The 17,716-nt window shown below is 35.9% G+C and overlaps 1 protein-coding gene across 1 annotated transcript in view; it reads right to left on the bottom strand.

The window, feature by feature from the left end:
- Nucleotides 1-16,874, bottom strand: part of LOC106129079 (synaptotagmin-4) — a 33,854-nt gene extending 16,980 nt beyond the window's left edge. Inside the window, exons 1-3 of the mRNA XM_060948474.1 lie at nt 16,692-16,874; nt 3,324-3,449; nt 332-501 (exon numbers count right to left, since the gene is read on the bottom strand). Of these exons, the coding sequence (XP_060804457.1) occupies nt 332-501; nt 3,324-3,449; nt 16,692-16,743 (348 nt within the window). The 5' untranslated portion in view covers nt 16,744-16,874. The remainder of the gene's footprint in view (nt 1-331; nt 502-3,323; nt 3,450-16,691) is intronic.
- Nucleotides 16,875-17,716: the final 842 nt, after the last annotated feature.

Genomic DNA, 17,716 nt, shown 5'->3' on the forward strand with positions numbered 1-17,716 from the left:
ACAAAACAGTCATTGGATTTAGAAGTTTATGTACAATGGCAGACTTATCCCATTGGGATTTCATCCAGTGAACCAAACCAACTCAAAAGTATTGAGGATGCATTATTAAACTTAATAAAAAACTTCGTTAGATTTTGATTACCTACAAGGGGATACAAGGATCTAAGGGAGTTTACAACGGGTTTCTTCTCTAAAGTGATGGGCTAGCAACCTGTAACTATTTGAATGTCTATTCCGTAATAACGCCATACACACAAATGTCGGCTCTGTCTACCCCGTAAGGGATAAAGACCTGATTATATATATGTATATTTATTTCTTTCTCACATACCGGGTTCTGCGGCGGGGGCTGCGGTTGCGGCGGGGAGGCCGAGGGCGGCGCCGGGGCGGTCGGCGACGGGGACTTGCGGAGGTAGTGCGTGGCGGAGCCCGGGGACCGTACCGCGGTGGCCCGCCGGGGGGGCTGGAACACCAGCGCCTTGTCGGGACCTCGTTTGCCTCCTGTAGGTACATAGGAAAACATGTAAAATAGGATCACAAATTTAAACAATTGAATGATGCCTAAGATTAAAGGAGATTGGACGAGAGAGATTAGAATGGTAGATAAATAAATATATACGGGAGAAATTACACAGATTGAGTTAGCTTCGAAGTAAGTGCGAGACTTGAGTTACGAGATACTAACTCAACGATACAAAATTTTGTAATAAATACTTATCCACACTAATAATAAAGAGGAAAGATTTTTATTTTTGTATGTTTGTGTGGAATAAACTCAAAAACTACTGGTCCGATTTTGATAAAATTTGGCACAGATATAGAATAGACCTTCAAAAGTGACATAGGCATAAATTTGTTTTTACTCTTTGTTTATTTCAAAATATAAAACACAAAAATATGTCCACCCGTGCGAAGCCGGGACGGGCCGCTAGTATAGATATAAACGTCCAAGACCCAGGCCAATCAGAAAAAGTTATTTTCTCATCATGCCTTGGCCGGGATTCGAACCCGGGACCTCCGGTGTCACAGACAAGCGTACTACCGCTGCGCCACAGAGGCCGTTAGATAGATAGCGGATAGAGTTTAAGACGCAAATAGCGTGTGTAAAGAATTTGTAAATAAAATAACAAATAGAAAAAGTGAAGACTATTTTAATTTGTCCGACCATCTTACATATACTTACCTAAATTGACCCAAATATTTGCACAGCGTTGAACCTTGAAAGATGTTAAAGCGATGACTACAAAAAAAAAATAAGGTAGTCATCTTATCGTGGCCGGTGTAGTGAACAGAGAGGTTCCTGATTCAAATCCAACTATTTGGATGCTAAATTAGAATAAGTAAAACATACTGAAGACATAATGGGTGTGACATCGCACTTCAATCAACCACATTATAACTATTTTTATTATTACTAAGCTCTCCCTGAGAGGTGACCTTTGCGATTCAATATTTATCTAGTAATATCGCATATGGCATCATAAATCATTGTCAGTAAGAATCACAGACATAGATCTAGCTAGACCTCGCAAGTGTATGTCTGTCTTTTGAGTAACAAATCGCAGGATAAAATTAACCGAATTTGAAATGAATTTATTAGATATTTGTTGGTCATTATTGGTATATTAAATTACATGAATATAAAATAAGAAAAAGTTGATCGAAACAAATAAATCTACAACACCTAATTTCCTATCTGTTTGACATTTTCTTAAGGTTTAAAATGCTTTTAGCATTGTAACTTAATGCTTTAAGGCTCAATATAAGTTTTGAATAAATCTATCCTTTATTCTATTCTGTTGACATTACAGTCAGCAGGAAAACTTAGCACGTTTAGATTACGTATAGATCAATACGAAAACATAGTTATTGCTTTCGTCCATTAAATGGCGAAGCGGCGGTATCTAGCTAGATGTATGTCTATGGTGGGTATTATATACGTAGGCTGTCATATTGCGTTGTGTAACGAGATTAATTTAATATCGGTAATTAATTGTCACGTAACATCTGTGCAGGCTCGGGTTTAAGATGAGGTCAATAAACTGTTCACCTACATTGTTAAGTTAATAAGTAGGTTAATTGATTACGTGTCCCACTTATAAAAAATATTCCACGGAAAATTAAATTAATTAAAATTCCAATAGGGAAACATTAAAAAGTTTTATAATATGTGATACCAATTTAGAAATTATATTATATCCGTAATGAAGAACCGTATATTTACCCAAAAACTAAAAATTTTACTTGAATAACATCGTACCTATTGCTATTGACGCAGATCTATAGTTAAACTGAAACAATATGTAAGTATTCCTAAAATGCCCATTTACAGTTAAACAGGACTCGTAAAACCACATCAATTCGACGCGGCTGCGTGGCTAATGGCATTCCCGTTACATTTCATTAAGTGGTGACGTTCCGTCTGAAAATTGATTCTGAATTCCCTGTTTTAGGGTAGAATATAAATGTACTGCGTAAAGCATTTTCTTTAAAGAAAATTGCAAAGGGTTTTTTGAAAGTTTAATTTTGTTCAAGTATCTTAAAGTATTCAACAAAACAATTTGTACATACATACATACATACATATGATCACGTCTATATCCCTAGCGGGGTAGACAGAGCCACCAGTCTTGAAAAGACTTATAGGCCACGCTCAGCTGTTTGGCTTAGTGATGGAATTGAGGTTCAAATAGTGACAGGTTGCTAGCCTATCGCTTAAAAGAAGAATCCCATGTTTATAAGCCTATCCCTTAGTCGCCTTTTACGACATCCGTGGGAAAGAGATGAAGTGGTCCTATTATTTTTTCTAATGGTACCGGGAACCAAACGGCACAAAGCCATTTGTGATGAAAAAAATTGAAATAATGGAGTACAATTCACACATGCGCTTCGGGTTCAGCCAGATGATGATACTGCCCGTGTAGTGCATTCACCCAGCTTGTGCGCGAGCGAGCTGCGGCGCCTCGCGAGCCAGCACGCGGCCGCGCCCAGCACCGCCAGCAGCAGCCCCCGGCGCCCGCCACTACCAGCCAGCTTATGATGCTGCCCGTGCAGTGCACTCACCCAGCTTGTGCGCGAGCGAGCTGCGGCGCCCCGCGAGCCAGCACGCGGCCGCGCCCAGCACCGCCAGCAGCAGCCCCCGGCGCCCGCCACTATCAGCCAGCTGATGATGCTGCCCGTGCAGTGCACTCACCCAGCTTGTGCGCGAGCGAGCTGCGGCGCCCCGCGAGCCAGCACGCGGCCGCGCCCAGCACCGCCAGCAGCAGCCCCCGGCGCCCGCCACTATCAGCCAGCTGATGATGCTGCCCGTGCAGTGCACTCACCCAGCTTGTGCGCGAGCGAGCTGCGGCGCCTCGCGAGCCAGCACGCGGCCGCGCCCAGCCCCGCCAGCAGCAGCCCCCCGGCGCCCACCACTATCAGCCAGATCGTCGCGGTGTGCCATTCGCCGGCTGTAACAAAACGATTTTTTTTTTAATTAAGAAAACCAACAGCGTAACAGTATTTTTTTACAATGATCGTAGTTATATCTTAAAGCCAATAATAGGTTTTCCTTTCTATAACAATAGCAAGTGTAACATACTAATAATCGACATACTTATAGTTATTAGTTTTGGTTATACATAAAAAAGAAATAACAAAATCCCATTGAAGAGATATTGATTGCTCTCATTGTAAGTAAAAAAAAAAACGTGTTATTCATATTAAGCACTTGCATTCACATTACCTCTGCAGAACCACAACAGCAAAACAGCAAAAAGGATTTATATTTTCTACGGTTTTAAGCTGCAGCCATCTCACTTTAGAACAAAGGGCCTCTTCATGTTGGCTTCGGCCCCATGAACGCCTCCCAAATGACCGGGTCCCTATGGGCCCGTGCACATTTTACATGTATAAATGATATATATGGGACAGATTACACAGATTGAGTTAGCCTCGAAGTAAGTTCGAGACTTTTGTTACGAGATACTAACTCAACGATACAATATTTTATAATAAATACTTATATACATAGATAAACATCCATGACCCAGGCCAATGAGAAAAAGCTTGTTTTTCATCATGTCCTGGCCGGGATTTGAACGGGACCTCCGGTTGACGCAGACAATCGCACTACCGTTGAGCCACAGAGATCGAAATTTGTTGTTGTTTGTTTCATTGATTAGTGGAAAAATATTATGGAAGATTTATTATGTATGATAAGTATTAGTATCTTACGTAGCTTACTCTTTCGAAAAAAGGCGTGATTAGAAGTATGCTTCTCAACTACGTTTCTAGTATTGATTGTTGTTATTTGTTTGTAAGACTTCGAAAATTTATTTCTTTCTTTTAAACAGATACATTATCTGTTAAAAGCTATGTATGTATCTGTCACGGACCGTGGTACAAACATAGCCTAGTTGTCAACTTTAATGATCAAGTTTTTTAAGTAACGTCACGACTAAGATGTAGCACCATCTTAGTTTGAAAGATTTGTCAATTTATTTACTGCTTTATACACCTCCTAGGCAAAAGAAACCCGACTTACAATAGTGAGCAAATTGAAAGAAAATGATAATTAAATAAAATTAACGAAGTAAATCTTATTAATTTTATGAATGTGAAAAAATGGGATTCATTTGCCTACTATTCAATGCTATTTATATAAATAATCTTTAAAATTTTCTACATTGTAATAAAATTATTTTAAAGCAGACATATTTTTAGATATGTGAAACCATACTCTCTAACTAATATTATAAACGAAGCAATATATATTATGCTCATATGCCCATGGACCAATTTTTATGTATAATTTGGGGGTTTATCATAAATTACTCTATCCATTTATGAGAGCAAAACCGCTAGTTTGCACCATACTAAATGGTTAGTTGTTTTCATAGGCAAGATTCTACAATAAAGAACGTAACTTATTTATGACGTCAACAAAACTAAAAGCTTTTAATACATTTGATAAGATGAAATTCAAAATACTTAACAAAGACCTCAAAGCAATGATATTAATGTGTCTCTCTTATCTGTGTCATTTATACAACAATTACCAAGAGACGGAGCGGAAAATGGCGAAATTACGTACATATTTCCAAGTCTTCATCCATGTTTAATGTTATAGGGCAAACACGTTTAGCTTTATGTGGCCTGATATATGGTAAAAGTTGAAATTGTAATATCCACGCGGGTATAAAAGCAGCTTTGTTTATGATATTTTTATACCTACCAATCTATACTTATAAAATGATATAAAGTTTGTACATTTGATTGTTTGTCTGTAAGAGCTTATGTTTGTTTGTTAAATCTTTATTTCGCAAAAAAAAACACGTAAAACTTTTAATATAATACAATAAGCTAATCTTAGAGAAGTGACCTGATTGCGACTTTGATCATGATCCTAAATTGGGTAAGTCAGTTTTAAACGTGAAGCGACCTCAGACAGAACTTTGGCAGAGACTAAAGAGAAAGAACCCTTATTAGATCATGTTTACATATCTAGTTGCCTGAATATGAAGATATTCTCTCAGCGCACATAATGGAACCCTTTAAACTAACAATCCACGCAAATTGGTTGCATCTCATTGGTCAAGTTAAGAGCTTCAACGGGGAAATTAATAGGGTATTTGTGGAATTTGCCGCAGCCTCCGGATTCCCTGATCGATCACGTTTCTCTTCGCCCACGTGTTACCAGATGTTTATGGGTAATCGTGACATGCTCACGTAAACTATGTACCTTATATCCAGTTCTTCCGGAGTAAAAGGAAACATTGCATCAGCTAGAAACAATGCTTGTTTCAATGCTTATCTATAAATAACTTAGATATTATAAACAAGCACTAATCATTTACCTAGAGAGTAATTTGAGTGAGGTCTCTATTTCGAATAAAGCAGAGACCTCAGGGAAAATGTACAAAAAATATTTGATTACTAACATTTTTTGTGTGGTAAGCATGTTAGTATATTTGTATAGCTTTTAAAGAAATCACTGGATTTCTCTCTAGAAAGATAAGAACGAGACGGGTCTAACGCTACGACGATGATACTCTTTATGGAAATTTCGCAGGATTTCTTAGAACCATTTTAGTAATTAAATACTTAACAACAACAGCTCATATATTATCTTTTCCTTATTTTATTTATTTTTGTTTCCCTTGTCTTTCATAATCCTGTGACAAGTATGTTAGTTACATCATTCATTACGTGGTCGATACCTGCACACGTGATATGTAACATCAAGTCTATTTAAAAACACTCTATTTTTAGTGGAGACATTTAATGCATCGTTTACGGATCAGTCAGTTGACATCACTCGGAAATATCCACGACATAACGAACGACATCCTAATCTTACAAATGCGAAAGTATACGTAAGGATGTACGGATGTGTATTTCTTATATTTTCAAGATATAATTTATACACAGGAAGAATATAACCTGGAATAGCATATAGATAGATAAAACTATAAGAGCAAAACATAGGTACAAAACAGCACAAAACAGACAGCGATGGTCAAACGCGGACTTATCGCTAAAGCAAACTTTACCAGTCAACCTTTGGGATTTTTCAGCCCGAAATTCCCACGGGAGCAATGCCGTGGGGCGCAGCTAATGATAAAGTTTGTCTGCCTATGGTCGATTAACTTCATATGATTGTCATCACACAAAGTACTTTGAGAACTTGAGAAGTAGTATCTTGAGAACGTTCGAGTTGTTTGAGTGTATATCTTTATTGGTGAAGTTGTAGTAAACTGCTTTTAAGTAGGGAAAAGAAATAATAAAATTGGCTTCTTAAAAGATTTATATTTCTTCCGAAGTTTCAAAAGTGAATAGGTGAATGTGGCCTTCAGTCTTTCAAAACTGCCCGCTCTGTCTACCCGGCATGGGATATAGACGTAATTATATGGATGGATGGTTTCATAAGTGAAGTGAATAAATTATTGCCGGCGGATTTAATTTGAAGAGATAGAATTAATAAAGTTAATCGCATCACTTTAAATAATTTGACACAAGATAGGTCAAAGGTTAAAATTTACTTCTTAATAACAGTCTGTTATTTCGGCATGACCTTTAAGAAGCTCTTTAATTTTATAAAACGAAACTATAGGTATTGTAATAAGCAGATAAAAGATTAAAAAATTTTTGCTAATTATATTGATTTAGAAACTCATTTTTATATACATACAGGCTATACGAGCAACATTTCTTTTAATTTTTTCACATTTTAATTAATTAAATACTTTGCGTTTTTAAAGTGAAATATTTTTTGAAATATAATGAATTTAAGAGCCCAAATTGAATGAGACGTTAGCACGTGGTATCAGGGGAGTCGTCCCTCGGTAGTAAATCTCGGGGCATCGTTAAAGGCGCCCTTGGCCTTCGCCCCCGCGCCCCCGCGCCCCCGCGCCCCCGCGCCCCCGCCCTCAGAGCTCTCATCACCACACCTCTCACGTGGCCACATAAACACCCTTTTTGTCTTGACTGTACAGACAGAAAGTGTGAAATATTTATGAGTACTTTAAGAAGTAATATGTTTGAAACTACTAACTAAAAAAGAGAACTAGAAAAAACTAACTGTCTAACCAAATCATCAACCTCCGAAGTCGAACACAAAATCAACGTTTCTAAAAATTAAAGGACCTAATTTTAATTTGTAATTAATAATATTTGTAATAAGTGTACGCACCTAATTGATATTTTATTACCTCTCGGCAGAATATTCATTTTCTTACTTACCTATACGTAATCTCTAGGTAGAGATTTGAGGTCCGAAGTGTTATACATAATGCTTTCAATGTAGTGTAGCCAACCCCATAGTTTTAATAAATAGTTCCCAATTTTATCGTTCAAATCTACGATATTTTATTGTATTGATACGTAAAAAAGCGTATTCGGTTCAAACATTTCTTGTAACAGACGACCAAAAACCCATCATTGATTAAGACTCTCAAAAAAGAATTTTACAATGTTTTCAAAGGACATATTTAAGTACAGTTTTTTTAAAGTTAACTTACAGTTTTCCCCTACATTGGCTACACAACCTCAATTTGCCATCTAAATTCTGGCAATAAGCCGCCTTGGAACAAGTTTGTAGCCGCAATAAATTCTCGTACATCTCCGCTGCGACCCTCGGAAGACGGGTGAGGGGCCCGAAGGCTTCGCCAATAAAACCCGGGAAATGTTGCTCATCAGACCGGCTCCTACCTGTGTAGTTTCAATGTAAACAACGTACAGATTCCAAGATATTTATTATTAGGATTTCGCCCTAGGTTATATAAAATTTTTTCTGAAAATTTTGTCAATCCATCAAAGTTAACATATTTTGATGGATGACTTGTAATTTTTACTTTATGTATAATTTAAATAGTTTATGTATAATAAATACTTAACAAACTGTAATTTAAATAGTTTGGCTGTGTAATAATCATACAGTAACAAACAAAATTAATAGTAATAGTTGTAAAATTTAAATAAACACACAATGTCACAAGTAAATTTAAAAAAATCTACTAAAAAATATACTATTTTAAATAAAATATAAAGTGGACCTACTCCTTTCTTTGTAACACTAGTTTAAGGACTACTTAAAGACTATATCTATGTGACATCCACACAATAAATAAAAAATAAATAATGAAAAAGGCGAAATTCGACATGATACCTACCTACTCCTAATATAGCCACAATTCTAGTTAATTAAGTAATCTTATGTAGAGGCGCTCCGTTCTCTTAAATGATTGTCTGGGCTCATCCCACGTACGTTGATTTAAAAGCAATTGTTTTAATTAATACCCGTAATGGCCTTGGCAACTTCAATTTTAAGGTCAATAAAAAGTTAACAGCTAAAAATGAATATATCTCCAACAATTAAAACCATTACAAACAGGTTCTTTATAAAAATATGCACATCAATTTGACGGCCTCTGTGGCGCAGTGATAGTACGCTTGTATGTGACACCGGAGGTCCCGGGTTCGAATCCCGGCCAGGGCATGATGAGAAAAGAACTTTTTCTGATTGGCCTGGGTCTTGGATGTTTATCTATATAAGTATTTATTATAAAATATAGTAGTCGTTGAGTTAGTATCTCGTAACACAAGTCACAAACTTATTTCGAGACTCAATCTGTGTAATTTTTCCCGTACATATTTATTTATTTATTATAAACGGACTAAATACTAAGAGTATTATCTACCAGTTAATCACTGGGTCAAATACTTAGTAGTAGGTATCTACTGAGATGGCAATGATAAGATAAAATGGAAATCAACGTCGATACAGACTTGCAAAGGATGTAGTGTGGGCGGAAACAGGTAACGAAAAAGAGGTAAATTTATATTTGGAATCTTTCAATACAGTTTATATTATGTTTTTTCCTTTACGAGGTAGACAAACTGTATTGATGTATAGAGGTTCTGAAAGACTTATAGATCACGTCAAGTGGGATGGCAAATCTATACCGATATTATAAAGCTGAAGAGTTTGTTTGTTTGAACGCGCTAATCTCAGGAACTACTAGTTCGAATTGAAAAATTATTTTTGTGTTGAATAGACCATTTATCGAGGAAGGCTATAGGCTACAAAACATCACGCTGCAACTATAAGGAGCGAGGAAATAATTGAAAATGTAAAAAAAACGGTGAAAATTATTCACCCTTAATGGGCTTCAATGATGTCTAAAATAATTATTCCACGCGGACGAAGTCGCAGGCACAGCTAGTGGTAGAATAAAGATTGAGATAGTTTCAGGATGAAAAACTTCTTTTAATTGTCAATTTTTTTTAATAAAAATAAAAAAAATATTACTATAATTCCAAAGACCTAATACAAGTACAAGTATTCGATACTTTAATCTATTAAGTATGACGCAAATGAATTTCGTCATTCCTACACTCCGTGACTGTGACTACGTAATTCGTAGCTCGTAGCAGCTACGTCGTAGACACGTAGCTTTGTAGCTCGTAGACCTTGCTACGGGTCGGTCGAGGGATCTCGAGTGATGGATGTATTTTTCTTTTGTTTTTAATTAAGGCGATGTCAAACGCGTTATGAATTAGTTCTAGTTTCAGTTTATATAAACATAGAATATCTATGATTAATCGTACTACACATACGAATATAGAAAATATATGTATCTTAGTATTGTCTCGATTACTCGCATTAGCTCTAAAAGAATAAAACTAATATCATAACTTACCTTTCTCTGAATGGGTAGGCAGAAACTACAACAATCTTAAATACATACTTGCTCTTATTACACCTACGAATCTACCTTTTATATAAAAAAATTAGAACAATATATTTATCGCTATGAATTCTCAAGAAAAAGCGTATATATCAATAGAACAAACCAAAATAATTGTTATTATTCAAATAAAGTCGTGTCACTAAGCTAGTGTACATCATTTTGATAATGCAGTAAGCGTCCATCTAATAATAAATACGTGGCACGTGTATACTCGTGTCAATACACGTGTAGGTAGGATTTGACACGAAAATATCCCCCGATCCCATCACACGCAGCCTCTCATCTTGTTACACAATGAAGGTAAATAACAAATAACGTGTCACATTATATTCAGTTTTAAGAATATTTTTTTACTTTGTTTAATATTTAACAAGAATTATCCCGACTAAAGCCAAACAGCTGAACGTGGCCTATTAGTCTTTACAAGACTGTTGGCTCTGTCTACCTCGCAAGGGATATAGACGTGATTATATGTATATGTAAAGCGACCGGAGCGAAGGCGGACCCAGGGCCCCGAAACACTTCTGTGGAGGGTGCGACCGGGAGCACGCAGAGATGAGTGAGACTCCCGGGTAAAGCGATTAATCCCGTTAATTACGAGTACTTTTCCGGTGGGAATAACTCTGTTAGCGCATCCCTAGGCTACAAAAGGAACTCACATGCCTAATTTAATAAATTAATATAGATGGGTAGCAACCTGTCACCATTATAATCACAATAGAAGTCTTTTTATCAATAAGCCAAATAGCTGAGTGTGGCATTTCAGTCTTTTAAAGGCTGTTGGCTCTGTCTACCCCGCAAGGGATATAGACGTGATTATATGTATGTATGTATGTTAGAAGTTTTTTAAAGACTATTGGTTCTGTCTACGCCGTTAGGGATAAAGATGTGATTATATGTACTTTACCTTAATGTCAGTTAGTGTCCTCTTTTACATCGATATCGAAAGAAAACTGTCCCGATTCCCACTAAATCGATTGATTAAGATACAAACTAAGCCCAACTAAGTAAAGTCTTGGATACAGCTAAATTAGTTAACTTGTTTATCCAGGGTCCGGCCAATTCGATTAGCTTGATCCTGTTTTATGTCATGGCGTGCCGACCACCAAATGCAATCAAATATTCATTGCAGTGCCAAGAAGGTTCTTAACTAAGTTTCATAGAGATTATTTATTTATATATTTATGTACAACAAGAAAAATAAGCAAAAAAAAAAACTTAAAATAAAGAGAAATTCAGTACAAGGGCACTACTTATTTCTAGAGAAATTTCTTCCAGCAGGCCCACGACAGATAAGAGAGATAAGTTAGTGTTATCTTAGTATTTTGGAAAACATAATTGTTTTAGCCCTTTTACCTTTTATTATATTTTTCTGTAAACAACGTTTTTGCAATATAATCTTATAAATGTTTTAGCCCTTTTACCTTCTATAGTATTTTTCTCCCCAACAATAATAATATACAGACATGTAATAGTAATTTTGGATAAAACAACTTTCACTGTACAAAAATTAAAAACTAATTTTTTTGTAATTAAGTTTTGTTTCTAAGATTTAAACAATTTTGTTATCTATGGAACATGTTGCTCAAATTTCACTTGTTAATTCTTATCTATAATATGGATACATAAATACAAATATATGTACATAAATCACGCCTCTTTCCCGGTGGGGTAGGCAGAGACCACATCATTCCACTTGACACGATTGTGATTGTGATTCTTTCGCTTCATCCACATTCATAACTCTCTTCATGCAAGTTCGTTGGTTTAAAGTACTTTTGACCTGACCTTTTGCCAAAACGTCTCCAATTTGATCAAGGTAAATATAAAATCAAATAATTTTACATATTTAGATGCAAGTCAAATGGCGTGCTCTATTCACCCACGTTATATCAGAAAGCCTACGATATTTTGTGAAAAAGTTAATGTAAGTCCAATATGAAAGGTAAACCTGCTTGCTGGCAATCCACATCAATGACCCGGGATCGCAGTATTTCATATACCTCTTAAATATAGCACGAGAAACGATAAATTTATCGTCCTTTCAACTTAAGTACCTAGGTATAAATATTATAGTATATACAAATTAAGTAGAAACAAATATTTATGATAGCTTTCCTACTGCTATGTTTAATTATCCAACTACGAGTTACACTAATACTGTTTTGACTTTATTGTTTTGCCCTTAGTTGTCTCGTACGACATTCAGAGAAAGAATTTTCATCAATATCTCAAACTCAATTCCATCATTTAATAATAGAGTTTAACTTGGACTTTCAGTCTTTTCAAGTCTGTGTCTACCTCGTTAGGAGAAAAAGATGTGACAATATGTATGTATGTATCATTCTAATAAAGTATTTTATCAATAACCGGAGTACAATAAAGCCTGCAGAGATAACATATAAATCTTCGAATGTCATATTTCCATCAAATCACAAATTCGTTGAAATGAAAGGAAACCTTTGGGAAATCCTCGGCAACAGAAAATATTCCGGAGCTGATATAATATTTTGTACATTTTTTCTTTTGGCCTACTTAGTTCTAGCGAATTGTATTGTTCAGTCTCGTTTATTAAGATCAAGAAACGTCTGGAAAAGCCGGCGTGACATGAAAAGATACTATTCAGTATGCTATCTGAATAATGTCTGCTTTATTATTTACATTATCTATGCCATTTTCATTTCTTTATTTTTTGGTAATAAAAATTCCTTCTTTTTTTATTATATTTTAAATAGGTAATAATTACTAAGAGATTGGTGAATGAGGATTTCGCAGAAGTAGCAAGATTTAGTCTGTGCCTATACCTCCGGGAAAGAGCAGTGAACATACGCTCTTAACTAGTATTTTATATATGTATATAAAATACTAGTTAAGAGCCTCTATTTTTCACATGGAGAACATATTTCACGCAATGAATAATTAAAAAATAAATAAATTCTATAATGAAAGTACTGACCTACAACACTGTTAAAAATAATTTATGAACCTACAGCCACACACATAAACAACGATATTAAAAAAAATTAACAAAAGATTTATTCCAACAGAATTATCGCATCTGCCGTAATATTTAGCATGGAAATTACATGATAATAAAGTTTATAATGGAAATGTGTCGTCAAGACTTGCTTAAATTTATTCTGCCTATCGTGAAGGTCGTCGGCAGGTAACCAGACGCATACTTATTGGAAATTTAGGTTGTGTTTGGAATACGTAATTCCAACATATAAATAGATTTCTTGGAAATTGTCATTTTACTGGTATTAGGCCCGTTTGTCTTCCTGTGTTTTGGTGTTCTAGTGGCTTCGGTTAGTGAGTACAAAAACATGGTCTAACCGTCATCTGATCTCTGGGACATTATAGAGATTTTTTAAGGAATGAAGAAAGGGTGCGCTGTTTGAGAACGTGAGAGCAGCGCACTATGATTCGGCTCGTATAATTGGAAGGTTCTAGAGCTATGGGTCGTGGTGGGATAGTGATATCTGAGACCTTATAAACAGGGAAACCTTGCCCTGCTTAAATCACAAATGGAACTAACTACTGTATGATACAATAGTTCCATTTGTGATTTAAGCAGTGATTGTGATTGATACAATTTGTATCAAAGGATTCTATGTCCTGCCTCCCTATTGGTTGTAACAAAAGTAAAATCGGCTTCTTTCTTGTCCCGAAATTCTAACTGGAATTACAATAACGAATCGTTTGGCGGGAGAACGAGGTCTGCCTGTAAGTGTGATTCCTGATCGCGCATGTCTGTAATTACTTTTATCAATGTCCATCTTATAATTAATCATATTAACAGAGGATTCCGACCCAGCTTCAATTACAATCGCACTATATCACATCGAAGAATAAAATAAAAAATTTTAAACCTATGTGTGGTTCAAATTACACACGTAACTAAACCTGTCTACATACATACATACATAAACTCACGCCTTTTAAGTAGGCAGAGACTACATTTTTCCACTTGCCACGATCTGTGCATACTTCCTTCGCTTTATCCATATTCATAACTCTCTTCATGCAAGCTCGGCGGTTTCGGTTACTCTTGACCTGTCCCTTTGCCAGACTAAACCTGTCTATTGTCCTAAAATTCTTTCTTGAAATTTTACTAACAATCATTAGTACGCGAGCGAAGTCGCGAGCAAACTACGGTAAATTATACAAATCCCTAGATTAAAATAGAGGGGATTAAAATCGTGATCTCATTTGTACGGTAAGCCCTCAGTCGGCTGCGGAAATGGCGGATATCCGTATCCGGCTGGGTGCGGCGGGTTTAGTGATAGACAGACTGACAAATTAAATAAGTAGTACTTCTATATATACTGCATCTCTTTACATCACTCGCTCGCTTAACAGGCAGGAAAACCCCTAGACTTTAAGCCTTTTTGAAATTAAATTAATAAATATAGTTCACTATTTTGATCCACTATTAACTAAGCCATCCACCATCCAGATAAATGTAACTTTTGGTCGTAATGTGGCTATCAGCTGTATCTACCTCGTAAGGTATATAGAGTGATATGTGTGTGTTTGCACATATAAAAAAGGCACGTTAGTATATTTGTAACTAGCTTTAGCGCGGGGCTTCGCTCCCTTGGGAATTTCCAGAAAAAATGCCTATCTAACCTTGCCTATGTCAACCCCGACAGTCTGTTCTATATCTGTGCCAAATTTCGTGAAAACCAGTCCAGTAGTTTTGAGTTTATTCGTAACAAACGTGTAAAAATACAAATCTTTTCTCTTTTTTTTAGAGTGGATAATGTACGTAAGTATTTAGTAGTTTAGAAAAGGGTCTATTAGGAATCTTTTCCGTAAAAATTCACTAAGGAATGAGCACATTCACTAAGTGCAACAACTATCATTCAATTTATGTCAACTTCCCTTGTGAACAGTGTTACGGAGGTCAGATTCGATGTCCTGACCTTATTCAAAGCCCCCGAGCTTATCCCCTAGACAAAACGCAATTGCAAAACAGCAACCAAGAACATCGGTTAGTATTAATACTAATGTACATAACTTTTAAAATAGTAATTGAACCAATGCCCATACGCATTCCGCATTTTAACCGGACACCTTAATACTTTACCGAGCAATTTAGCATCAAATATTGGAAAGCAATTAATTTTACTCAAGAATATAATACGAAATGAACAGCAAATAATGAGTGCTTCCACTCAGTGGCTATCTAGAGAGATATCTACTCGTATATGAGATAGCAACTGATACTGCGATCATTTTCATTGTTCTACAGCTTATGAACCATTTAACTTTGAGGACCGCTAAGTAATTGATTTTCAGTAAAGTATAATGCTGAAGCGATACTTTCTTTATTATGTATCTATCACTACATACTAAGTAAAGTCGCTTCCCGCGTCTGTCCGTATGTCTGTATGTCCGTATGTCTGTATGTATGTATGCTTAGATATTTAAAACTACACAACGAATTTTGATGTAGTTTTTAATAAATAGAGTGTTTAAAGAGAAATGTATAAATATGCTACCCGTGCGAAGCCCGGGTGGGTCGCTAGTTTGCTATAAAGATTGAGCTCTTAAACTTTTGGAGTACAAAAATGATGCAATTACAACTAATAAATACCATCATGACACGACAAGAGATACTTTTGTATCAATTAAAAAAAGCTTAAAAAATAATAGAAAGTTATTTTAAACCCAAAAAAAAATTCGGCCCTTCTAGTGTGGAAGGTACACTGAATGAGTATATTTTTTCCTGTTTATTATCTCAAATTTTATACTGAAACACCCCACACCCCAGCGTCACTTTTTTGGAAAGCATGTAGGCAAGCGATACATGCCGTAGATTGATTTGAAAAGATTTTACAGCAGCCTTACATCATCTCTATGAATTTTTCTTATAAACTCTAAATGCGTTTGTCCTTTAAACAGCTTTACCGACTTCACTGGGAAATGATAAAATGGTTCTAAGTGGTTCACACGTCATCACAGGTATTCTTTTTTTCATATACCTTTATCTTACTTGCTCTACTGACTTGTTCCAAGTATTCAAAGAGTTGTTGATTCAGAAGTCGTCGACATCATTACTGACTTGTTTCTTTACATATACGTTATTGTTACTCGTAGTTTGGATAAATATTTGGAATCAAAAAAAATATTTATTTAATAAAATCAATATTGTATAATATGAAGCAATTTTAATATTAGATTTCTCAAGGGAAAATTAACTATTGCCAAATTAATTCACATCGCCTTAAAGTATCTAATAAATACTCATTAAGCTTTCAGATCTAAAAAAGACATTTCTTTCAGTTGCGATTGCGACGTAAGTCCACTATTATTATCTTACAATAAAAATCAAACATTAATTTATCTTATGACGTTATGATCATAAAAACTTTTGAGTTTAAGTGCAGTATGATCTCCTAATGAACTGAAAAATAAGGACAATGCATTAAAAATACATATGTTGATACTTACAAGAGTCGACGGGCGCAATATCAGGCCCGTCGTGCGGTGCCAGCATCTTCATCGTTATGGCCCCGGGCAGAACGCTGCTCGACACCGACACCTTGGCAGCTTTTTCTCACAAATACACCGAAAAATGTCCAACACAATCCCAGTATTTGGCAAATAACAGCGGTTGTCGAGAGCCCAACAGGCTGTGTTGCAATATCGATTAGAATCACGTATTTGGAAACTCGCGCATGCGTGCAAAAAGTTTTTCAACGCACGCGCGAATTTTTGCGCCGCCGCCATTTTGAATAGGAAAGACGTCATTTGACAGTTATGTAGGACCACGGAAGTTGGAGCAAACTGGAGAAACTAGGTAGGTACATCCTCAAAATAAAAAATAAACCAACATGTTTTTTTTTCTTGTCATCTCCTTCAAATGGGGCCAATTAGAAAGAGACAAATTTTATATCTTCTCTATATACCGCTAATTTTAAAAGGACACAGGTAGAGCGCAAAACTTTTTAGCTGCAAACTTGCTTTAGTGAGTGTCTTTTCCATGTTGGTTATACCTCCATGGTTTGCTTGTGACAGATTGATTCCGAATTTTCAATTTTCGTTTACGTCACGTCCTATTTATTATTTGGCAGGATGAAATTGAATCTTCTTGGATTAATTACTTTTGAGAGGAGATATCTTAATGAAGTGTTGTTTGTACTCTGAAGTTAATTTTACGTTATGAGAAATACGATCGGTTTTATGAAACTGACAAACAAGTAAATTTGCGGCTACGAAGCAAGTCTATTTTTAGACTTTGGATCTGAAATCTGAGCCGATTTTCTTTATCAGATATTTTTTTAAACCCAATGTATATATTGCTTGCCATCGTGGTAGTACCTACTACAGGTTGTTCTGCTAATTTCCCCCATACATAAATGGCAAATCATCAAATGTAGTTTTTAACCATTTCGACAATTGCGATCATCAATATTAGCTAATTATTATCATCTTGTCTCAGACATCTACACAGATGGACAAAGCTTTAAACACCT

The sequence above is a fragment of the Amyelois transitella genome, chromosome 16, assembly GCF_032362555.1.
Source record: "Amyelois transitella isolate CPQ chromosome 16, ilAmyTran1.1, whole genome shotgun sequence".
Classification (NCBI taxonomy): Eukaryota; Metazoa; Arthropoda; class Insecta; order Lepidoptera; family Pyralidae; genus Amyelois; species Amyelois transitella.